At 38.5% G+C, this 26338-nt stretch overlaps 1 protein-coding gene across 6 annotated transcripts in view; it reads left to right on the top strand.

The window, feature by feature from the left end:
- The window catches only part of msi (musashi), a 147063-nt gene that overhangs the window by 5226 nt on the left and 115499 nt on the right, over nt 1-26338 (top strand). For 3 of the 6 annotated variants that reach the window (XM_064692912.1, XM_064692902.1, XM_064692884.1), the window contains exons 1-2: nt 21795-22024; nt 24959-25350. The exons of 2 other annotated variants lie outside the window; for them this stretch is intronic. In XM_064692912.1, the coding sequence (XP_064548982.1) occupies nt 25244-25350 (107 nt within the window). In that variant the 5' untranslated portion in view covers nt 21795-22024; nt 24959-25243. Of the gene's footprint in view, nt 1-21794; nt 22025-23627; nt 23720-24958; nt 25351-26338 lie in introns of those variants that run through there. One more of the 6 variants, XM_064692891.1, reaches the window with a different exon arrangement.

Here is a 26338-nt window from a genome sequence, read left to right as displayed (position 1 = left end):
GCAGCAGTTGGTTTTGTATGCCGCCTGTCTCAGGTTACTGTCAAAGTTGACAGCCTGTTAATATCTAGCTGGCAGCTGATATCTATTAGGTTGAAGTTGTCCAGTGTTGCCACCTGACGATGTATTGCTTATAGTCGGGCAACCTTCAATATTAATAAAAAGCGTTGCCAGATTATAGGCACAAATTTTAATCGAACCTTATAGCAGACATTTATATTGATTTCTAACCTACAAATGGGCAGTATTTTCTACTTAATTTCCCTTAAATCCATTATTTCCCTCTAATCCATTATTTTTCTATTCAAAATTGTTTTTGCCCACGAATTGTGTCCATTGTCATTGCCATTTCACGAATCTGCCTCGATTCGCGCACCTTTTAAATCGGCAACGCCTCAAAGCAGGCAACGAAAATGTTGATACCAAAAAAGGAAAGACAACAACAAAATGAAACTGAAAAAAAAGAAGACGAGTCACATTTATCCTAACGTGCTCATTTAAGTGGAATCACTTAATGGTTTTATACGCTTATCATTATCATCCCAGCAGCAACTCCTCCTCCCCGTCCTGGGCTGTCCTGTCGCGTCGTACTAATGCCATTTGGGCAACGTTCCTTCCCCAAACGAGACCCACGCACAATGACAAAGCGTCCACAGCGTGGGTACTAGCAGCATAGCATATTCCCCGCACCCGGAATTGAATCCACGAATCCACGCGCCAGTTGATTCAATCAAATTGTGAAGTGTGGAGCATTTTTATCTGGCGGATGTTTGGCTCGCTGTCAGCGTCCAGTCATTGTTTTAACGCGCATGTTTGGCAGGCACACACAACAACGACACACACATCAACAACAACAACAACAACACACACACCAACAACAACAACACACACACCAACAACAACAACAACAACGACAACACACACCAAGGCACACATCGTTGTTAAATGCATAATTTTGAGTGGAAATTGCCGCGCTGAATGTTTCACTTTTTGGCTGCGTGACGTTTGCACGGCGTGTCTGTGTGTGTGTGTGTGCGTGTGTGTGTATTTAGGGGTGGCTTGGCTGCTTCCCACTGTCCCAGCCAAAGGTCGTTTGTACGGCCCACAAATAAGGAAGTAATATGTCGTCGCGCTGCATGGCCATCAAAGCCAGACGCGTTGAATAGTTCACTGGGCTTGTAAATGACAGTAGCTGCCCCCCTCCCTCCCCCCCTCCCCAATACCCCTCGGCCACCGCCCTCTAGACGAGACGCGTCTGTATCTGTGACTGTGAGAGAAGTGAATGCTCTTTTTTTTTTATCACATGGCTCGTTCCATTGTCAACAATTTGACGACACTGCAAACGAGAGAGCATACCTGCCATGGGAAATGATTTGGCAAAAGGGGAATATTAAATAGGAAATTTGATTAAATCTTAAAAAATAATGGATCAAAGTTCTGCATGTATTGTACATTCATCTTACAAGTCTTGAGTAAGCTTAAAAAATGTTTAATTAATTTTTATTAAATTTTTTAGTAATTCGATTTTTAACTATTTCGCCGCATTCAGTAAGATTTTGTGATTTGAATTCATTTGAATATGATTAGGTTTGCTTTTTGTTTGTTCTGTGAAAATATTTCTTTATCCCTTATAGTAACAAAACGAAAGGGAATCAGAATGTAAAAAAAAAAATTGAGCATGCATACATATATTGTCAATTTGTATATTGGGACATAATGAATTCTAATTATATTCAGAAAATTTTCTGTGTAAACTTCGCTGTTTTCACTCACACTTTTCACAAGATTCTGTGAAAGTAAATTTCCCAAAAACTCGCGATTAGGCATGAGTTGGCAAATCAATTTCTCATGCTTTTAAGAATTTCGTTTGTATGAAAAGCCTATAGAATCTCTATATATAAAACTGTTTGTCCTGACTGACTGACTGATTGACTGATTGGTGATCAACGCACAGCCCAAACCGTAAGAGCTAGGAAGCTGAAATTTTCACTGTAGCTACCTTATGCGATGTAGGTGCACGTTAAAACGGGGTTTCGGGAAATTCCACCCGCAAGTGTGGAAAAATCGCGAAAATCGTTTGTATGTAACTTTTTTGTTTACCATCCGATCGGCCTCAAACTTATTTTCAAAGATCTTTGTTCAAATTCATTTGAGGGGTGTTTCACACTTTTAGGAAAATCCATTCCTCCTTGGTGGAAATGGAGGTCAAAGATTTGGTGGGTGACGTTTCGCGCTCAAATTCGTTTCCAGAGATCTATAAGAAAAATCTTTTGAGACGTGTTTCACACTTTTCGCAGAATTCAAACTTCTTCGGGGGGAATGCGATTCAGAGATTTTTTGGGCGAAGTATTAAGTTGTGTCCGATTTGCTTCAAACTTATTTTCAAAGCTCTACATAAGAACTTAATAAATACGTATTTTAGCGATTTGGAAAATTCCACCCGTAACAGTGGTAAATTGGCGGAAAACGTTTCTATGAAAATTGTTTGTTTACCGTCCGATAAGTTTCAAAATCATTTTCAAAGCTTTTTGAGAACGTTGATTTTTAACATACGTTCCACGGGCAAGGCCGGGTTATACCCGCTAGTAGATTATATATCTCTATATATTTTTACATAGCTAATATTCATATGTTCACATATACGACTCACATATACATTTTACATTTGAACTTTTATATTATAAGTTTGATGTTTTTATTTATTTTTTAAAATTTATTATATGCCTTAAATCTGTCGAATTTGTATAGAGTCTTGCTTGTAGGGTATTTGGTTGCTTTTTTTACATTTTTTTCCTTTCTATTTTCTACCCCGCTGTCAAAAACATTGAACCGCATTTGTTTTGAAAGATTAATGACCCACAATTGGTCACATCATCCTGATGTCTGGGGCTATTGTTATGAGAATTGTTGTTGTTGTTGTTGTTGTTGTTGATTTCGATGATTTGCGCATATTTATGGTCTTGAAAACGTTGTCACATTTTAAGTTTCGACCGAGATCTCCAGAGCATAACCTTTATGGGTGGGAGCATGTGAAGAAGGGGGAATAGCACCAGCAAATCATTTCATTAATTTAATGTACTAGAATCTGACTTGTCGGGTGTCAACTTTGTGTCGCCCGCTGAAGGATGTGTGCGGCGGGCAGGATGTTGTTCACTTTAGTTTAATACGAACTGTCGAGGACGACAAGTCATTTAGTGCATGAAAACTTTGCCAACTTTGGCGCTACAGGGCACTGATTTTATTTACAGGCCAACAACAAGAATACTCGTGACGACAAGTCAAGTCGAGTCGGTGCGAGTTCCTCCAGAAGGGGGTGGGGCGTCGCTCCCCGAGCAGCTGCCTCGGATGCAGCGTGGCTGTCAGTAACACTTAGTCGGCATTTAACTTGTGTCATTTGCAGTGCACAGGCCAACAACTGGGGTTGGCGGCACAATACAAGGATAATGACAACAGATGCGTTTCTGTGTGTATAGTCTAAATCAGAACGATTAAGGAGGTGCTAGAAATGGGAATAGTTGCAATTAAGTGCAAGGTAATACAGTTTCTTATATTATAGAAATAAAGCGGAGCAAAATATAAGATGAAGTGCAATGGAGTAAATTAGAGTGAGAGAGAGAGCAGAGCTAAAACTTACCATAAAGCCATCACGAGTCGTTATTATAGTACTTATAATTAAGGCATAAAAACCTGTAATTCTTACTTGTGAAAATCGCTTGGTCTGCTTTTAAAATATAGAATGATACATACATATCTACTCAAAGCATGAAAACCTCCGTGAGAATCGCATAGTAGGGCGATACGCAAAAATAAGTTTCGTGGTCAACCACTTAATATAATAAAACATAAATATAGACGTGCATACATGCATACATACATATAATACATACATATATACATATAACATATATACATACATACGTACACACGTACACACATACATATATAGAAACATACATACAAATATATGTACACACATACATAGTTATTATTCAAGTTTTGCGACCAGTTCATCAGATCATTGCCTACAAAATTAACATTGTTGAAATTGTGGAGTTTTTGTATTTCAGAACAGTTCTTATTGAGCTAAAATATTCATTTAATTAAGTAGAAAACTGAAGGATCTCTTCGCCTTTACGTCAATATACAATGTCAAGTGGAAATGCACAGCAGCAGCAAACAAACAATTAAACAGCTACACACAGCACGGCACTTGCCAAACAACAAACTATCCACACACACACACACACACACACACACACACACACACACACACACACACACACACACACACACTCACACACACACACACACCCTCCACACAGACACACACCCCACACAAGCAAGTCCTTAGTCCCCACATCAAACATGCTGGCTACTTCATCAAGGATAGCAACTGTGTTAGAGATTCATCCATTTATTCACACCACAGAGCACAACGGGAACAGGCAAGGATGAAGAAGAAGAAACAGGACAACTTGGGCCCAAGGCGTAAACTTATTCCGAACAGACCTTCGTTTTTTTTTTTTTTTTTTTTTGGCTATACACAATAAGCCGCGGCACTTTTCATTAGCAGCCACACTTTGGCGACAGCTGTTGGACGGGGCTTCGGGTACACTCAGAGAAAAGCCCCAGTTTAAAATTCTAATATGATAAGGGTCGAATTAGATCTTAAACTAAGGAATATTATAAAGTTTATAAGCAGCATCGTAGAAAAATACTTCGATTAGGCCTAAAAACCTTATTTAAAAATATATTCATAATCTCCGCACGGAGATATGAGCTTCTAAATCGACAAAATTCCGCTCAGAAATATCTCGTTTGTGGAATGGCGGAGAAATTATTTCTTTATTCCGAAATAAGCATAATACTTAATTAAGTACGGAATTTAAACATTGTGGAACATTAGAAATTTTGGGATTTAAAACAAATTTCTTTAAACAAGAAACTTGCTGCGAGTTAAAGAATTTTTTCAACTTTAAAAAAGTTTGCACTAGACTTTTTCTTCGAGTGCATGTATCGTAGTATCTATAAAATGTCTTGGCCTTGTCGGGTTTTACTTCTTACTTTTTGTGGCGCCTTTGTTGCAGTTATTAACCCTTAACCGCACATAACATTTATTACCCACATTGTTCCACACACGTGCACACATATAAACACACACACACACACAGACAGACAGACAGAGGGGCCAAACAAAGTCGCCTGCGTTAAGCTGACAATGACATTTTTGCCCACACTCCTCTCGGGCCTGGACTTGCTTATTTCACTTGATTGTATTCTGTGAGGCGACTTTTGTCTGTGGTTTATCGCTTTTAATTTGTCGTCGCGTCTTTGGGCTCGTTAAGCCGACCATTTTCCAATGCGTTTTTCTTCGTTTTTCGCTGGGTGAGTTTTCGTGGCGATAATTGGCACCGCACAAGGCCAACAAAATTAGAGATTTGTTGCTGGGTAATTCGTTACAACATGTTGAATGCCGAGCGCTGCTCTTTGAGTTTATTCCTTCTGCTTTAAATGGACCTATTTGTTACCCCAATAAATAATCAAATTATTTTGCTTCGGTTTAGGGTGGTAGAAACTCTGCTCTTGGCATTTTCTTCTTTATTTATCGCAAGTCGTAAGCTCTTAGCTATGCAATTCATGCACAGTTTTGTTCAATTCCTCTTTGTGTCCTATCCTTAACTCTATTTTATTTTCAATTCGTCTTTGTTTTGCATTAATGTCTATTGGTGGCGTTCATTTTGTTTGCAAGCCAATTTCGAAACTCTAGATTATTTTGTATACCCTGAACCTATTAAAAAGTGGTAAAAAGTTATAATGTTTTTGTGCAAATGTATGTAACAGGCAGAAGGAAGCATCTACGGCTCTATAATATATATATATATATATTCTTGATCAGCATGAATAGCCGAATCGAACTAGCCATATTCTCTGTCTGTACGTCTGTATGTATAAACGCAAGAATCTCAGAACCTATAAGAGCTATAGACTTGAAATTTGGAATTTAGGTCCTCCCAGTGCCCGCGCAGTTCGAGTTTGTTTCCGATAATCGATAACTTGCCCCGTTTCCAAGTAAATGTAGCTTGAAATGTAGCTTCTAGAATAGTATATATATATATATATATCAAGTATCTTTCATATTATAGCAATCGCCACCTCCTCGCTACCACCACATGGCTATAAATCAAGGAAAAGCACCAATTTGTATTGCGCACCAATTGGAGCCACAATTTTAATGCAATTGACTTTTTGAAAATATACAAATATTCTATAGCACAATAAGATCTACTGTTGAAAATTTCTTCTAGATCGGTTAAGGAAAACAGAAGTTATTAAAGAAAACGTGTTTTGGCTGGTCACGTGTTTGCGGCAGCTAGCGCAAAGCGCAAGTATTTCTGTATACATGCACACAAACACATTGATACGCGCCTTTATTGAATTCTGTCAACAGCAGTGCAATTGTGATTGTATTTTTTTCTGTGCTGCTATTTTAATCCGTTTTTTTTTCCCATTAAGATCCAATTATTGGTGTGGCTGTTGAGTAGAGGCGGCGGCAAGTAGTGCGGTCTGTTACGAGTTTGGGTTCTATTGAGGGTATTTATTGTTATGTTTTATTTGTATTATTGCTAAAGCAAACGAGCATGTAGCGCGCCCTGAATTTGGTGTTGGTAGAGGAGGGCTCAGGGTATCCCCTAGTCGGGATCTCCCGAAGAGAGCCCTCCCGAACTTGTTGTATTTGTATCCTTCAACGTAGTATTCCTGAATCAGAATGCCAGTCATACTTGATAAGTCGTCTATAAAACAATACTTGATTAACTGCACTGCACAAAAATTGAAAAACCTACGAACTGAAAGGAAGTGTCCGACATGGAGAATAATATGGTACAGTTGCGCATACGCCTGCAGGAGCGTGGTGTCAAATTGTGGGAATCTCCATATTATGTGGAGAATTTGGGCAGCAGCGATTCGGCTGTGGAGCTGCTCGCCCAGGATCTGAGTCGTGAGCTGCACATCAGCGCTGTGAGCTGCAAAAACTCGCTGCTGGAGCTGCAGGAGCATTCACTTCGCAAACTGGCCGCACGGCGGGAGTTCGATGATACGGGCTTGGCCACATTCCATGTGCGTTGCGTGGACAACCAGGGCGGCACCGCGCACACCCTGGAGGTGAAGTGCGCTCTGGGCGACCTGGGCGCCAATTTGCAGAGTAAAATCGCCGACGAATTGCAGCTAAGTGAGGCGGATCATGTCAAGTGCATCTCGGCTGGACGCATGGTAGTGCCGCAGGCGACCCTGCAGTCGCAGGGCCTAAAGAACAATCAGCAGCTGTTGGTGATTGTGGGCCAGCCGGATGCGCGGGGTGAGGCTCTGTACGAGCGCATACGCCAGATACAGCGAGATGTGGAAGTTGTTGTCGATTCGGATCATCGTTTTGTCGATCTGGAGGATCAGGATGGCAATGTGATGTTTCTGCCACCGCACGAGAATCGTGCTCTCCTCCTGGGCATGAGTTTGGGCGAGAAGGCACGCGCAGCGATGCGGCGTGGACACTACGATGAGGCGCTGTTGCTCTTCCTGGAGGCGGATGAAAAGTTTAACAATTGCGATTCCAAGTTTCTGGAATGTGTGGACAATTATGCGCTGCTCAATTTGGACATTGTCTGGTGCTATGTGTGCCTGAAGAACATAACCCAGCTGCCGGATGCACAGCGTCGTCTCGACGTCTGCGAGCGCATCCTGCAGCGCAGCTACGGCGAAAACTTTAGTCGCCTCTATGCCCTGAAGGGCGCCAGCTGTCCGGAGCGGGCGCTTATCATGCGTCTGCAGCTGCTCCAGGGCGTCATATTGTTTCATCAGAATCAACGGGTTGAGGCACGAGCGCGTCTGGAGGCCGCGGGCACCGCCTTAGCGGAGCTGAAAGTGAATACCGAACAGCTGGAGCTGCTGGTGGAAATGGGCTTTGATGCAGCCGCGGCCCGCTTGGCCCTGCGCTCCACCAATGGCACTGTGGAGCAGGCGGTGCAGTTCATTCAACAGCGTCGCCAGCGTCTGCAAGAGGCGCGTGCCAACTCGGACTCGGAGCGTCAGCTGAGTCGTCGCCTGGCGCAAATGCAGTTGGACAACGATGGACGCGATTGGGTCCATCCGCGCAGCGTGTGCCGCCTCATGGACCTGGGCTATGACCAGCAGCTTGTCGTCGAGGCACTGCGTCGCACCGAGAACGATTTGGCGCGCAGTCTGGAACTGCTGCAATATCATTCGGGCGAACTGCGTCAGGGTCTGCCCGACTCTCAAACGGCTGATGAGCAAATGCTTCGCACTCTACGCGGACTGGGCTTCAAGTTGCCCGCGGCACGTGCCGCTCTAGAAATCACATGCAACAACCTGGATCGCGCCATCGATTTTCTGCTCAAGAGTTTGGCCACCGAGGAGGAATTAAACGGCGTGGTTGAACGCATGTCTGCAGTGGATAATGCTGCAACAGCCGCAGCCTCCACCCCCTCCTCTTCCAACTCACCCGCCTCATCCGTCGTTCCCAACTCCTTAACGGATCAGTTGTCTATCGGTACGCCCAGCAAATTAGCTCTGGTCAAATCGGTGCTGGACAAGGCCAAGACCGAAATGGAAACATATAGAGCCTACAAGCGTTTCAATGAAGATATACCTGATGTTGATCAGGACTACTTGGACTTGCCACTGGAACAGGAGGAGCAACTACTCAACGAGTACACACAGTTATTGGAACATTAGAGGTAGACTTTATATACATATATATATACATAGAGCCACGTTTCGCTAAAAGAACAGAATTACAAGTTAATTGGTTAAACGATTCTCATTAATAATCTGCATAATATCGTTTCCTTTTCGCATGTCCCTTTCTCGATTAATGTTAATGAGATTTTAGGTATTTGGATTTTATTATTAAAAAAGGACATTCCCTTATTGTAAGTGGAGAAAACCATTCCCGTATTCATAAATTAAAATAGACTGCTAATCAAATTTGATTTGTCTTAACGCTGCGCTCAAAATCGATATTTATCGGTTTTGAAGAGTAAGGCGAGTAAATTCCCGCCAGTTAGTGTCGCAAAATCGTGGAAAAGTTTGTTAGCTACTTTTGTTTATTACCATTCAATCGCACTCAATATCTTTGTGATAACTCATTTGTGACATGATTCACACATTTCGCGAAATCCACCGCTCTTGGATGAAGAATTCGAAAGGAAATTTATTTTTCAGCTTTCAGCTTCACACCAGATCACATCAGATTAAAAGCGTTGGAAAATGTTGATTCCAACTTTAACATATTAATTTCATCGACTTGAAACTCACTTATATAATTCTTAAATATAATTCGAGTCGTGGAATGCAAGATAGTAAGAGCGGAAAATGGGTGGAATGTTGATGTCCAAAATTTTAAGAAAACAAACTTAACAAAAAAAGCAGCTACTATATGTACATGTACACCATGGACAGCCGGCAAATGCAACTAAGTAGTATGTGAATAAAATGTGTGAAAAAAAAGAGTGTAGAACAAAGGTTTTTGTCAAGTCTAGCCTTTATTTCAAACGCCCGACATTTTATGGTCTCAAAAAGAGAATTTGTTCGTGCCGCAATCACTTAGCCATGGCATTAAATCCATTCATTTACATGTGTTTAACTATTTGTTGTTTTCTTTTAGACGCGTCGCCAGCAATTACTCATGAATTTTGCGATGGTTTTTGCATTTGGCCGACGCGCTGAAAAGTATGCTATGCAATTTTCGTTAGCTGTTGCTGCTGTCTACTCATGTGCATAAGCATGAGTGTGTGGGTGTGTGTGTGTGTGTGTGTGTGTGTGTTTGTGTGCTGTTGACTTTTGCGAAAATTAATAATTTTTCAACAAACTACAAGCCACACCCCCCGCGTCCCCCTGCTGCCGAGCCCGACCCTCTGACGTACAACTTCTGCGCTTGATGGCCAAATAATTTGTCGTCTCTGTGTTTGTTTCCGAATCGTTAAATCTCAAATAAACTAAGTTCGTATTGTTGTTCCGACTTTGTTGTTGTTGTTGTTTTTGTTTGCTAGGTAGATTTGTCATGCCATGCCGCACATTTTTTGAGTGGCTGACATTTCACTTGACTGAGCCACGGACTGTTGCCCGAATTGGGATTAAATCGTGCGTGTGGCCTGATTGAAAAAAAAAGGCCACGAAAACAATTTACTTGAGTGTTTGTTTTTTTTTTCTCTTCTCACTCGCATACTTAAAAGTATGTGTAACATTTACTGTCCAAATGCAGCTTGCGTATTTTTGCTGCCTTTTGAGCCCACAAATTATGCAGTTGCGTCAGAAATAAATAAATTTCAAAATGTTGGCAACAGTGGTCGAAGGGTGGCGAGGGGTAGAGGGAGGGGGAGGGTGTCTGTCTGATTTAGTTGCGAAAATGAGCAGCGGCAGCGCTTAGAGCTGCCTGTAGCCAAGGACTTGACGTGCAAAAAAAAAAAAGGGTTGACTGAGTGGACCGAAAGGGGGGGGGGGGGGGAGTGGGGCTTGGTTTGGGCTCTGCATTCACTGGCTGATTTCCGTCATTTGTTGTTGCTGTTGCTGCAACTGCCACATTCACTGCTGCCGCTGCTGCTGCTGCTGTTGCCTGTTGTCATCAACAGCCAGCCACATTATCATCCTAGCTGCAAGTGCTGCTGTTGTTGCAATACCCTGTACACATTTAAATCGTTTCAAATGGGGTATGATAGAGTATTAATATACTTTTGGTGCAAGCTCTATTTGTGCACTTCATTTGTGTATATACAGCTGAAACAAAATCTATTCGAAAAAAAATGACTTTTCACAGAATATAATTAAAATATTATTAAAAAGACAACAAATCGGAACACAAAAGCCAACGGACTTTGATGAAAGTATATGGAAAACAGATTAATTTTCGATGCAAGATCATTCCTATGGCATATATGATAAATAAGGAAAGTACAACTTCCTTTCGACCGATCCTTCCTATGCTAGCTATATGATATAGACGGAAAGAAGGATCTATGCAAAGTTTCAGACGATAGCCTTAAAACTCGGAGACTAGTTCGCATAGAAGACAGACAGACGAACATGGCTGTTGATGATGATCTAAACTAGATAAAAGTATATCTTTATGGGGTCTGAGATGTCTTATTCTTATGACAAAATTCTAATATCCTCTACAAGGATATAAGAAACAGGTAATGAAGAGCTTTTATTATTTATCTCTAGCTATTTTTTTGACATTAAAATATATTTTTCAGGCTTTTCTTGTGCCCAACATTTTTATAACGATTGACTGAAAAGTATTTTTATACTTTTCGTTCTTTTCAACTTAAAATTTCTGGAATACGTAAACATATTTTTCGTATAATAAACTTTTTAATATTTGTATAATAAACCAAACACGTTCTTTTCGCATGAAATTAGCAGGGCAAAGTACACATATATTTCAAACGAAATACTGGCTAATATCCACACAAAAACTATATACGTTATTTATGCACTGCATTAGAATGTGAATCGTAAGCAATGCGTGAATCTAGCAGCATATTTTTTACCGAGCCCTCAGGACTACTGACTACACACGTTACTTTTTGCATTACGTTAGAAGGCAAAGAGTCAGCATGTTGCTTTCAAATTATAAATTGTATTGCGTTAATTCACGCCTGGCTACAGGGTATTTGCTAGTCGGGCACTCTCATCAAATACTTTTCGTTGTTGTTGTTGTTGCTATGTGTCCTCATTATCGTTTGTTGGTTGCCATGCTTCTCTCATGTCTTTTGGCATTTACATTCCATTTTAATTTTTTTGTCGCTGTTTTGCATTTTTACTCTCTTTTTTTTTTTTATCAAGTGGCAGGCTGAAGAACTTTAATGGCTTTGAAATGCACTTGGAAGTGAGCAGGAAAATGATTTTCTGTTGTTGTTTCTTCTTTTTTTTTTTAATTTATTATACAACGCGAAAAAATACTTATTGAAATAAAAATGTTGCCTGCTGCTTTCTAAATGTGTGACATTTTTATCCTAGGCAACAGACGCTTATATATCTGGACTTGAAACAGGAGGAATGCGCCTTCATATCGAACGACATCAGGTATTTAAAGATGCTCGATTTAAAGTTTTGTTGTAAGGAAATGGCTTTTAAGAACTCCAATTTTCAAAGTCCTTCATTTAATAGACTTTTCTCTTAACATAACTCTCTAATTCCGTTTGTTTTCTGTATTTTTCTTGATTTGCATATTTTACTCACTTTCGTAATATCTTGCAGTAGAACTTCTCTCTCTTTTGCGCTGCTTCAATTTTATGCTTAAGTATTAAATTTAAGCTAGAGAAACTTTGCTTTGGTAAATTCTAAAGAACTTTCTTCTTAAGTTTTCGGCAGTTAATTAAATTATGATTTTCCTTTTATGCTTATCCATTTTTTCGTTTTTGTGACACCACAAAAAAGCCGCATAAATTACAAATTAGCCGAGTCAAAATCAGTTGTGCCCAGCGACCACTTGGAAAGCCGCAGCCCTCCTTCCGAACCCCGCTCCGCACAATCCCATTGCGTTGCGCTTCGGACTGAGCGTGCGAACAGTTCTGTGAGCCACTGTGGCGTGTGCTTAGAAAGTGAAAATAATGTAAATGATAAAATTATTTAATGATGCGGAAGTGCGTTGATAAGCAAACGACAAATAATGCCAACAAATCCTGTTGCCTTTGAATACTCTAACTTTGACTATTTGGATTTTATTAACATCTTATAATATATGGATATAGACAACAGGCAGAGGGAAGCATCTCCGACCACTTAAAGTATATACTTAGTCAGCATCAATAACCGAGTCCATATAGATATGTCCGACTGTATTTTCGTCTGTCAGTCCGTCCGTATGTGTGAGCGCAAGGATCTCAGAGCCTTTAAGAGCTGGAGACTTAAAAAAGAACGTAGGTCGTCTTAGGGTCCGCGCATTACATGTTTGTTTTCGATAACCGATAACTTACTCCATTTCCAAGCAATCGATAAAAATCGATAACTAAATTCTATTTATTTGAGCAAATTTCATAGGTTTTAGGAGCTAGAGTCACAAAATTTGACATGTAGCTTATAGAATTGTATTTTCAGATCAAGTATCTTTCATTTTCTAGTTACCGCCGCATTTGGTGTTGGTAGAAGAAGGTTCTGGGTATCCTCTAGTCGGGCATTCCCGATTAAAGCACTCTTATTGTCTAATAAAAATGTGTTATCGATTTTTAGCAAAACTATCGATAGTTTAATTTACTGAAATAGTTTCAATCGAAAGAAGAAAAATTTAACTTCTGACAAATAACCGAATTCTAATATATATAAAATTAGTTAAATAGTTAAATATATATAAAATGTATATAATATTAACGTCTTCTCTTTGATGGGCCGTCAGGACTATCGACGGCAATCGATAGTCTAGTGTGTTCCAAATACTCAAGGCTAGTGAATGAAAGACGTCTACGTTCCAGTCTGTTATGCCTAATTAAGATATATATAAAATATATTAAAAAATGCGTTAAATATATATAAACGTTATATAAGTTAGACATCTAATATTTGATGGGCCACCAGGACTATCGACTGATACTCTACAGATTCAAATACTGCGCTGTAAAAATGGGTATAGTGAATGAGTATAGAGTATATTATGCCTCGGTATGCACTGCTTCAAAGCTTTCAAGCTTATTGTAGTAGAAAAAAGAAACAAACAAAATTTCAACTTGTGCAGTTTTAATTTTTGTGTAAATGTTTCAGAATGCCCAACAGCTGCGCCTACGGTTTATGCAGCACATTTTTGTTTGCCACTTATTTCGTAAATCTATGAGGCAATATCCGAAAGTTTTCCCGCTTCTAATGAGTGTCGCACGCGAGACTCATGTGGCTGGCAACTTTATGCGCTCATAAAACAGTTGCCAAAGAGCCGAATCGAGCAACAGACTTCAGTCCAAATTGCGGACATAACTTTGCAGCAATTTACATACTCATTATGGCACTAGGTCTGTCAGCGGAGGTTGAAAATAAAAATGTCAAATTAAAATTACAGCAGAAAAAATAAATACAGTTTAATTAAAAGGCGATATACATATATGTATGTATGTCAGCTGAGCAATTTGCTAGCTGCTGTCACATTTCGCACACGTTGAAGAGCAGCGCGCAATTTTATTTGTTCGCCCAAAGAGTTGTTGAAATGTTCAATGTAAATACAATTAAAATAAAAGTATTGCATATGTCAAGTGGGCTTGTGTGCGTGCTTATGCGCACTGGCAAGTGGTAGTGTTGGAGAGGGTGACTTTATTGAAGTGTTGGGCGTTGGGAATTCGGCTCTTCAGGTCGTCGTGTCATGTCATTTAATTCTTTTATTTTAGTCTCATTTTCATGACATTCTAATTTCATTTGCATTTTTAACAATTAAATGCTTTCGTAATTTGCGCAGTCTGGCAACACCGAATATGCTCATGAGCATGTTAAGTTGGCTGCGCTGCGGCATATCGGTTTTTTTTTTATCATTTTTCGTAAGCGACTTTTGTATAAATAAAACAAATTTCTAATTGTGTTTTTTTTAAGGAAAACTATTAGCGAAAGTTTCTAGTAAAACGTAATAAAAATGGATTAATAAGGTAAAGTTAAAGATTAGAGTTCCTTACAAATAAAAACGGTTCAAATAAATTAATTCAAATTTCTTATTATTGCTTATGTAAACAATTTAAAGTTTTGTTATTTTTATAAAATATAAAAATGTATAGCTTAAGTAAAGTTCAGGAATTTTTGGTAAACAAGAAAAGCCTATTAAGTGTGACCGTAGTTTTTAAAACAGAAATTACCGAAAATTACTTTAAAAAGCTCATAAATAACGTTACTTCAAATTTCTTATTGTAAATCGTCGTGATTCATAGAAACTACATTTTTCAAAAGTTCGAATCGGATTTTACTTTTAAATTACGCGCCCCTTTTTAGCAAATCCTACTTCTGCCAGCGCCAAAAAGCGTGCTATAAATTGTTGTTTTTGCATTTTTCAATTAAATTTAACAATATTTAAGTTTTATTTAGCTTTTGTTAACTTTTTAGTGCTTTGTTTTCAAGCATTTGCCGCTCATTAATGCAACTCAGCCTTTGGGAGATGCTGTTTTGTTTGCCAGCTGTGTGCTGTCCAGCCGCAGTTTGCGGTTGTGTTGCAGCATTCATTCATGCAACAGCATGTTGTTTCTATGTTATGTTGCACCTACATAAAGTGCGCAAATGATGCGTATGACAAAGGTGCGGGACAGGGCGCGGCAAGTTAGGGGTTGGAGGCGAAATACACACCAAAAACTGTCGCAGTCACAAATTTTGCGTTCCAAGCACCCGCAACAACAACAGCAATTGGTAGTAAAGTACAAGAGGCAACATTTGCTAATGACAAACATTGCAGCCGAGGTTATGGAGCTGGGTGTGGGAAAGGGGGGGGGGGAGGGGGCGTAGGGGCTGTGCAATTTGTGGCACGTCCAGCCGTAACAATGATGACGTCGGAGTCTGTGAATTTAAGTGTCCTACCCAAACCGACGGGCAGCTATTTTATTATTATGCAGCAAGCGTTCAGCAGAGTAAGAAAAAATGCCAGCAGCAAAATAAAAAGTTTAAAATTAGACGAATATGCAATACCCTAAGATATTACAGTGTGCTATTAATTGCTAAATGTTTTCAGGGAAAATGGGATTAACACATAGAATCTTATAAGTTGTAAAAGTATTTTAAATAAAAATTCGTTTTCTGTCGTTAAAATAAAAATAAATAAAAAACAATTTTTATGCCTGACAAAAAAGTTTATCATATATAATGATATATTATATTATATTTTAAGATTATATATAAGATTATATATAATTATATATTATATTATATTTTAAGATTATATATAATTGTATATTATATATATAATATTATTCAACTAGAATTTAAGATCCTAAAGTTTCGAACCTTCACTAGACTAAAATAATTGAAACGCGAATCTGTTCTTGAAAGTGTTGTAAAATTGGATAAAAAAAATGTTTATACCCAGTGTGAACATATGTAAAATAATATCAACAAATATTATTCAACGAAAATTTCAGATCCTAAAGTTGAAATTGCCGAACTTTTACTGCACCAACATAATGGAAACGGGAACCAACTTCTCAAAGTATTGTAAAATAGCATAAAAAAAAAACATTCTACCTCTTAACCAGTGTGTACATATCGATAATAATATAAACAGATATTTAAATTTTCAAAGGTTTAATTACCGAACAATTACTAGACCAACATACTGTAAAGAAGAATCTCTGCCTGAAAGTGTTGTAAAATGGTATAAAAAATGTTTATACTCTTTAACCAGTGCATACATATGGGATGTAAAAAATCTATAGGCACAGTCGCATAAATACGTCTAGGACATATGGCGCACATAAATATTGCATGGTATTTTTTATATAGTATTTTTTATAGTATTCTTTAATGATATAGGTTCTCTTTTTTTTTTTTGGTAACTTTTAATTGCACTGAAAGTGTGGATAAAAAATTAACTTGTGCCTTTCATGCATTTTTAATAGCCGCCGCCTCGTTTGTCACACAAACCACTGACCACACACATACATGCACACACACATACAAACAGCTTGTGAAAGGGATGCCGACTATGTTAGAGCGAGATAGAGACAGTCGCTGGCATTTCAGCCTTTGGGGCGACACTTGCCGTGCACAGCTATGATTTGTGGCATATTTATGTAAATTTGTGGTTTTTTCCGTTAAGCCACCTCTAGGCCGCAGCTACCAAGAAGAAAAGAAAAAAAGCTTCAGCCATCTAGACAGGCAGCAGGCAGCAGGTGCTGTGGCCAAGCAATTAGTGAGAGCCTGGTTATTATATTATGAGCAGCTGCTAAGCACCGCACAGAGACTATTCCAAATAGAAGAAGTCTTATAACGATTCTGGTCTTTGGCATTTATGGACATTGAATAGCTTAATATATTCATGGGACTATCTGGAGAGGAGCTCAATATTCGATTTGAGGAGTTTTATGCACACAAAGTTTGCAGCAGACCCCGAAGGTCCTGCTAAGAATGATTTTCCATTAATTTTTTCTTGAGCTATTTAAACAAGCTATTAGAGTATCGTAAGAGTCAATCAAAGCATTACGATAACTGACAGTCTTGCTTGATAGAGTATCTTTTAATTGACTGTCGAAAAAATCAATTAAATTGTGCAAGAAACAATCGATATTTTAATAATTTCTTCCTTGATCAATACTATCTAATTTTTGTATAATTGATTAGTATCGATCCGGGAAGAAACCTATGAATTATTGATAAACTTATAAACTTGCTAAATCTTTTAGCGATTATATTAAAAAACCACTTATTTCTATTTAAAAAAAAAAAGTATGATTCACATTAAATACATTTGGATAAAAAGTAAAGTATTCACAAAAGTCTATTACTGATATGCTATAAATAGAAATTTCTTTAGTTAAGTTGCAGTCGTTGTTATCGATAAAACTATCGATCGACGAAATCAAAACAGTCGAAAATGTCGATAACTATTAGCCTAAGCAATCGATTTTAAAGTCGATAACATCATTAGTTATCGCTTCAATTCTGATAATCTGATAGTTCTGATCAAAATCCTGATGAATGAATTTTTTTTGTGATTTTCATGGCTCGAACTAGTTTCAGACTTGATTTGACCCAATTGAAGTATCCATAGCCATATTTTGATTACGGCCAATCTTAAGCTGTTAACGGTTTTTAATATCCTGCTACTACATTCTCTTCATCTTCTTCTGCTTCTTCTTCTTCTGCTTATTCTACTCTGACCGTCGGTCAGAAATCATTTGCTACACGTGGCCAATCAATTTGCAACACGTCACGTGCCCCCCGCTTTTTATGCCCGTAGCATTAATTTTTTGAAGCAAAGACAACGTAACTAATACATGCCCAAAGGGCTTGACCACGTCCAAACACACACACACACACACACACACGCACACGAATCAACTGGACGTCTGCGTTGACAATATCGTTGATGCGGCTGACCCGCTCTCTGTCCGTCTCTCTGTCTGTCTGGCAGACCTGTCGTCCTGTTTCTGGTCCTATCCTGTCGCCCATCGTGGACAGGTGTGCATGATTTATGAGATTTACATATCAGCGCGCCGATGAAGCGCGTTGATGCGCTGACAACAACAGATGCTCGAGGATACTTCCCAACACATACTTATACATATATACACATATACATATACGTACGCCCCTGTGGGTAGGCGTGTCCTAAAAATAGGCTAACAAGAAAATGCAAATTTGTGCACTGATTGATGATATTAAGCCATACCTGTTCTGTTCTGTTCCCATGAAAGGGAACTCGCAACATTTCACTTTGTTTAGCTTCGACGTATCCTTAGTTAACGAACTTTAACATATGAAACTCAAATGAGATTGAAGTGTGGAAACTAATAAATAGATATTTGGTCAACTTTATAAGCGTTAATTAAAGTTCAGCTTAGCTTACTTTTTCGCTCAAACAAAGTAATACTTATAGGACTTTCACGAATTATTTTGTTTAGTAATTTCTTTCTTTCTTTCTTATACCGAGAGCTACTGCTCTGCCTCTTCCATTCCCTTTCTTACTTGTCATGCTTGTCTTCTCTCTTATTATCAGTTATCTTTCTTCTCTCACTATATTTTTCTCTCACTCTCTCTTTTTCTCCCACTATCTTCCTCTCTCTCTCTCTCTGTCTTTCTCACTCTTATTCTCTCTACCTTTCCCCTTCTCTCTCTCTCGCTTCTAGCTCTCCCTTCTCAGTTCCCCTCTCTCCCTCTTTCTCTTTCTAGCGTGTCATGCGCTACTCATCTCATTCACTCCTTTCTTTTGCATATCGCCTCTCTATGTGATTCTCACAAGTTCATTTCTGTTATTCTGCTATTCCTGTGATGTTCCGGTGTGCTCACACTGCTCTATTTTAAACTTAATTTATCCCAATCTGACTTAAGCATCGCTTATACCCAGAGTAGCATATTAAAAGCATTATTTCAATTTAACAATTTACATAAATTAAAGCTAATACAACAATCTATTTATACATATGACACACGCACATCGAGCTTTACATCTCTGAGGTTTTCCCAGTCTACTCCTTGGCACCTAATGGCCCTCCTTCTCTGGTGCTTATTAGTCCGACCTGTCTCTGTTCCCAGTCGACGACAGCCCTCAAATTCAGCTGGATATGGCAACACATGTGTCTGATATCTCGGTTGTACAACAACATGTGCAGTCGGATGCAGTTGAAGCCGCAGCCTCTAAGCCTTGGCTAATTGTTATGCGCCCATCACAAACACTGAACATCAGCGTTGACAACAGCAACAACAACAAAAAACAACAAATGCGAAGGACATGTAAATAAATGACTGCGAGATTCATGTCAGTTCCATAAAAACGCCATATTTTTTATGAGCCAAGGCTTAAAGGCTGGCAAAATGGCTTGCAAAAAATATAAATAGGAATATATTTATTCAGGCTGTGCGTGAAGGCATTCAAAGCAGCGTGAAATGTAACTAGTTATAAAACTTGTTGGGAAAAAAAAAATAATGATATATTCGTATAAAATGCTTTCTCCTAAAAAAAACTTTTTTAGTTTTTTATTTAATTTTCCAATTTATTTTCCATCAATGAAAAATTAAAACCGACAAATGAAAAATCAAATAAAAAATATTTGGAAATTTTTTCGAAAATATAGTCAAAGTTCACGTTCTAATTGCAGGTCAGATCAAAGGCAGTCAGTAATATTTGTTTATGTTGCAATTAAAACTCATTATTAGATCAAGTATAACCTCAAATTAACCACCTTGCCTCTACATAACCAAACTTTTTGACAGCGCAGCTTGCGCAGCCCTGGTTTGCTGTAATGAAACGTGATTTAAGTTTATGACTCTTTAATTAATAGACTAATAGGCGGAACTTTGCTTGGTTAAATCTCACAGCTGTGAGTGCCGCCCCCCACCAACCCCCTGACAGCTGCGCCTTTGTCCTGCAGCACCTAACCTTACCCCGGCCGTTGCCCGCGTTGCTGTTCAATGGAAAAGTGGCCTTAAATCACCGTGTCGATTGCCAGACAAACTGTGGCGCCCCAACAGCCAATTAAAAGCCGTCGAAAGCAAATGCTGCAACAATAGCATTTTATATATGTATATATATATTACATATAGATATTGTATGAACAGATTTCACTAATTACTTTTATGACCCAATTTGTTGGCAAAGAGTTTTTGCGCTTTTTGTTATAAATTTTACCTTAGCTACAAAATGCGCGCCATTCCCAATTCGTTTCCCATTCCCATAGCCGTTCCACATTCACCCATTCCAAGGGCTAATCGAAGACGGGCCTCGCAAATTTATTGCTGCCTGCTACGAGATACGAACGTCAAAGAGAGTGAGAGGGGGAGGCGTGTCTCGCCTGTTCCTTTGACCTGTCTGCTTCAGTCGCACCCGCAACCGCGTCTGTGCTTCAGCTGTAACTTTTTCAGTTGTTGTTGTTGTTGTTGTTGTTGTTGTTGTTGTTGCTGCTGACATTCTTATGGGTTTTTTTTTTTGTATTATTCGTTGCTCCAGGCGCAGCAAACAAGTTTCTTGTGTTCCGTTTTTCCGTTCCTCCTCTGCGTGCTAGCAACAATACGTATAAAACAGTAAAGGAGTGCGAGTGAGAGGGATAGAGTTAGCAGCCGTCAGCTGCTCAGCTGCAGAACTTGTTGGGGCTGCGCTTGTTGCCCGTTTTGTTGTAAACTACATATGAACAAAAAAAGAAAAATGTAAATGAAAAACACAAAAAAATTATTGCAACATGTTTAGCATGTCTTTGATGTTAGGCGGTGTAATAAGCCGAACCCTATCCGATAATGCGCTTCGATTGGCGCGCATTGTTTTTAGCGCGGGTCTTTAAGTATAAAATATTAAAAATATAATTACAATTGATTGTATTCTCAATTCCCAATTAATATATATTTCCAATTCAAATATGTACTAAAAAACTGACCTCGACTTATACAACCTAACCAGCGCATAAACCTTACCATCTTATACAACATTAATATAAGTTCCACACGATGCGTTGCTCATTTTTATCCATAATCGCATAAATATAATTGCAATTTATTGTATTCTCAATTCCAAATTAATATATATTTCCAATTCAAATTTGTACCAAAAAATTGTCCTCGACTTATACAACCTATCCAGCGCATAAACCTTACCATCTTATACAACATTAATATAAGTTCCACACGATGCGATGCTCATTTTTATCCACACCACAAAAAACAAGATTTTAAAGAACGGAAGTATGAAGCTGCAAGCATTGGTTGCATTGCCAGGTAGTGCAAGCGAAATAGCAATATAGACGCCAACACATTTGTGGCGCCATCTCACACCGCTTTATCCGATTGGCGTTTTTAGAGCGAATTCGCCGCACACAATAAGCAAAACAAACTACTACTCTCCGGCGCACTGAGCGAATCGCAGCGAATGTTTATTTGTTGTGCACGACTTATGGGTGGGTGGTTGGAGCGGGAGAGCAGCAGTTAAGTTTGTAATGGTCGCCACATGGCGATCCCGGTAACTCTAGCGAGAGAGAGAGAGAGAGAGCGCGCGCCACTTGATGTCTCGCGCTCTTGTTTTGGTTTTTATGCTAGCCGCAAGAAATCATGTTCTATTCGGAGAGCGGGTCGTTGTCAAGCGAATTGAATGCCATGCTTTCCGGCAACGCTATAGTTGTCAGTTTGGTTCCGACCGTTACAACGTCAAGTTCAGCGTGCGGAGATTTTTGTGCGTCGTCGTCGCCGTCGTCGTTTACAATTGTTTTGTTACTCTGCGCGTCGTCGTTGTCGTTATCGTCGTTTCTTTTGTGGTCGTCCCACAGAAAGTTTGCTACTTGCAGAAGTGCCGTTAAAGGCTCGAAGGCGGCAAATTAAAAACAAACAAATTTATATTTGTTTGCGTTTTTTGGGCGAAAAAATTAAAGTAAATCTTTAAATTTGTCTTCAATTTCAAGTGCAATAATTTGCAGCAATTTGTTGTTGCTTTTATTGTTGTTAATTTGTTTATAGTAATTGAATAGAGGGGAGAAAGGGAAAAAATGTGTTTTTAATTAAAATGCGATAGCGCTTGGCGTTTTGCATGAGCAAAATTAAATTACGTGTTAAATTGCAACAACAGCAACAACAACAACAAACAAAAGAAGCAACAACAACTGCCCTTGTGATGTATGCAAATAAATTAAAAACGTACATATACAATCAAAACGAAATACATATACAATAAACTTAACAAAAGCAAATGCTTAATCAGTGCTTAATAGATTATTAAAATTTAAACCAATTTTCTCATTGGTTTAATTTTTAAATAATTATACGTTTAACTAATGAAACCAAAACCAATGCAACTTTTGTTAAATTAAAAATCTTGAAAAATGCAATTAATAAATTAATCTAGCCGCAGGATAGGTCATTAAGCAAATAAAATATATATTTATTTGTAGTCAAAAAAACTGCTGGTTTTTTCCCGTTAATTGCAGCATAAACTGCTATAAATTCGAAGAGTTCTGTTGTAGTTCTCTTTTTTTATCGAATGTGCGATAAGAAATAGAAGAAGAAGCAGCAGCCGACGAATACAATTCTTAGAAAGTCTTGTATATTTGTTGTGTTGTAATTGAATATGCGGGGCTGCGGCGTGTCAGGCATGAAAGTTCCTCGAAAAAAGAACAAAAAGCAAAACATGTGATAAATTATCCAGGAAACCTAGAGAATGTGCTGCATAAGATTTTACAGCTCTTGCCCAGGCTGTAAAAGCAACTGTTTAAGCCGATTGCGCTTGAAATGTTGATCGGCTTTCAAGTTCAAATGCGTAAAGAAAATAAAACAAACCCGAGATTTAAAATAAAATTCAAGAGCACGCTTGTGCGTAGCTTAAATAAATTTCATATGAAAATTCGCATAAATCAACTTGCTTGTGTGCATATGCGTGTGTGTGTGTGTGTGCGAGACTGTGAAACGCATTAATAAATTAAACAATTATTTGACGCTCGTGTTGTTGTTGCTGTTATAAAGTCAACAAAAGCGTCAGCTTATCCGAAGCTGAGCTTAAAAAATACGAGAAAAAACAAAGAACGCTAAATGCGAGAACAAAGCGTTATAAAAGACGCGGGCGGTCGTTCGTCTCAGTTGCTCTGCCGCCGTGCCTGCCTGCTTATCCGCAGGCCTATTGTTTTTGTATAACTGCATACGTCGGAAATGATTACGTGGGTTGTATAGCATATGGGGCGGGAGAGTAGGTAAGACGGGGGCTAGCGGCATTTGTGTCTTCGTCATCGGCTCATGTTGCACATGGCCGCATGTGTTGCATACAGCAGCCGTCTGAGTCGCTCGAAATTACCCCAACTGCTCGATAAGCGGCGAATCTGTTTATGCTCTTTTGCTTACGCTCTCACTTAGTGCGGCTCCACGAGTTTGTCCTGGTGAGCGTGTTTTGTGAGTTTTTCGGCGAACTTGCGAACTTTGCGCCGCTCTTCGCTTTAGTCAGCGGCTAAGCGCTCCTGCGATTTCAGTTGACAAAAGTTCCTTGCGCTGTGCGGACCTTCAAGCCTTCACGTTTGTCGTAATCGCTGTCGTCATATCGTCACGCGCCGTTACTTTAGTCGTGCCGTTTTTAAGTGTGTGTGTGAGTGACTCAAATATATATAAGTGGGGATACAGAGAGACGCGTACGCTGCTGCTTTTTTTTTTCGGGTAGATTAGCAGAAGGCATCACAAAATTATACAATTGTATGCGGCGAATTCAATGACGTCGCAAAAATATTGCTTTGCGTCTTTTGCTTTGCTGTGTTTGTGTGTGTGCGTCTTTTGTGTTTTTGTGCACGCAAATCGATTTAGTTTATAAAAATAAAGCATAAACCAGCCCTTATAATAACAACTATATACAGAAATAGCATTGCCGAAAGTCTTGCTGTTCCTGCACGCATGCGATATAAGTTTTTCATTAATACATGTGTATTTATGAGTGCGTGTGTGTTTATCAAAACGCAATAACAGCAAAAGCAGCCGCATATAAAGGCAACGTTTTTTTGTTTTTATAACAGCACAATACAATCGCAATTCGCCGCTGTATGCGTTAAAAAGCCGGCAATGACGAGCGAATGCGACGCAAAGAGCAACACCAGAATCAAAAGCCCGCAACAAACATACTAACGAAAGTAAAAGCATAGGCAGCAGCAAAAGAAAAAAGAAACAGAAGCAGAAAAGCAGTAGAGCAGCAACAACAACAAACTAAGAAATTAAAACAAAACTAGTTGATGATGCTTTTAACGGGCAGAGTTTCGACAGAGCAGCGAAAGCGGGAATGAGAGCGAAAGAAAACTTCAAAAGAAACAGCAACACGCAAAAATATGTGATTATATGAAGAAGAATAATAATTAATGTGCTTCTCTAAGCATTTGAAAGGGATTAACAGGAGTGCGAGATATGTATTTCAATAGTAGTTCTGTTTCTGTAACTTAGCATTGAGTTAACAGCGACAAGAAGTGTAAATAAATATCCTAAATAATTTAATATAAAACTAAAAGTTCTCTTATCAGATTTAAGCTATAACATTTACATTCATGTTAAAATTCCCTTTCCCGCCGATTTCCCGTGTCGAAACTATGTTAAATGTTGATAAAATCTTACGTCTTGTATGTCAGGTGCTAATTGAAGAGTTTGGTTAAGATATCTTGAAATACCGAAATGTTTTTCATATAAGAACTACATTTCTAAATTAGTCTAACGGATTCTTACCAAGTTATTTCAGCTTCAATTGAATTTCAAGCATGAATCAGGTTATCTTATTAGACTTGTTTTATTTACAATTGCCCCAATTGTAATTTTGAACTCATCAAATCGAATATATTTCCTAAATATTCAGAGTGCTCTAAGCCATATCGGGTTTACAGAAAATGTGCATAACTTAAACAAAATCAGTGCACAAATAATAATAAAAATAAAAGTTTTACGCAAAATATAACAAAAAATACTAAAGCAAACAATAAGAAAGAAAATAAGGTGAAGGAAATTAACACGCAAAAAAAAAAAAAGAAGTAGTTTTTTGTGCTAAACCCCCCTTCGCCGCGCGGAAGTATAAAAAAAGGCGGGCAAAATTTACTACAATATCAGCTACAACAACAACAACATCCAACCGAACGGCAACAGAATGCTATTCGAGAATCCAGCCGTCGCGGCCAAGCTGCCGTTTCCATACAATGTGCCGCCGCCTCTGCAAGCGGCGGCCGCTGCTGCCGCAGCTGTGCCAAATTTAAGGTAAGCCCAAAAGATACTCTCCACAAAAAAAACAAAAACAAAACTATGCAAAATGTTTAAGACAGAGATGGCAATAACTTGGAATTTCGCTTGGTCTCAAGGCCATTTAAGCGTTAATGCGCTTTGTGGTTTGCCGTCGCGCAAGTTTTTATATATATTATTTTCTTTTTTTATTTACTTTTTTTTGGCTCCCGATTTTCCTCAGCGGCATATTTATGAAAATTGTTCTGCTCGCCGTTCGCTTTTAAATTTTTCATCAGCTACTCAGCAGCAGAGCCGAGTGTTACGATATTAACCTATAATTTTTATGAGTTACTTCCGCAAATTGCAATCATTTGTTAGTTTGTTTAATTTTGTTTTATTTTAAGTTAAGATGTCTTATTAATATTCATTTGATAGCCACAGTGGTGCGAGAGTGCAAGGAAAAGGAAAAACAAATATTAAACTTATAGAATGTTTAAAGCAAGCTTAATACAATTTAAAAAAATAAGAAATTATTCCGCTTACGTTTTATTTCGATTGCTCGAGTTTTGGTTTAAGATATAAAATGTGTAGCACATTAAATTTTAATATATTGGGTATGTTTCTTTGGTAATGCACATGTTTCAGGCAAAGATCATATACGAATATTTCTTTATAATATAAAATAATATAATGTAATATTTTAACCATAAAACAATTGAAAATGTTTAAAAAGACTGAAAGTAAAGTATATATTTTTATATTATATTAAGCCTATTTCTAATTGGGAATTAAAGTTTTTGAAGCTCTTCTTTTTTGTTTATTATTATATCTGCAGTAAGGTTTTTTTTGTAATTTTTTTTGTACCCAGAATTATGTAAATTTGTGAATCACAGTGATGGTGGGATTTGTACTAACGAGATCTGTAAATACTCTCAGGCGGACTTGCCTTGATTATTAATGCCAGGCACTTGCCGTAAGTGGCCTTTATAATGGCCATTTAGGTCAAAGTGAGAGTGTAAATATG

The sequence above is a fragment of the Drosophila montana genome, unplaced genomic scaffold (assembly GCF_035044405.1).
Source record: "Drosophila montana isolate Dmon_TW-CO22-7 unplaced genomic scaffold, ASM3504440v1 contig_1505_1, whole genome shotgun sequence".
In the NCBI taxonomy this organism is placed as follows: domain Eukaryota; kingdom Metazoa; phylum Arthropoda; class Insecta; order Diptera; family Drosophilidae; genus Drosophila; species Drosophila montana.
Note: the sequence above shows the minus strand (reverse complement) of the source record. Positions and strands in the feature narration are given on the sequence as shown.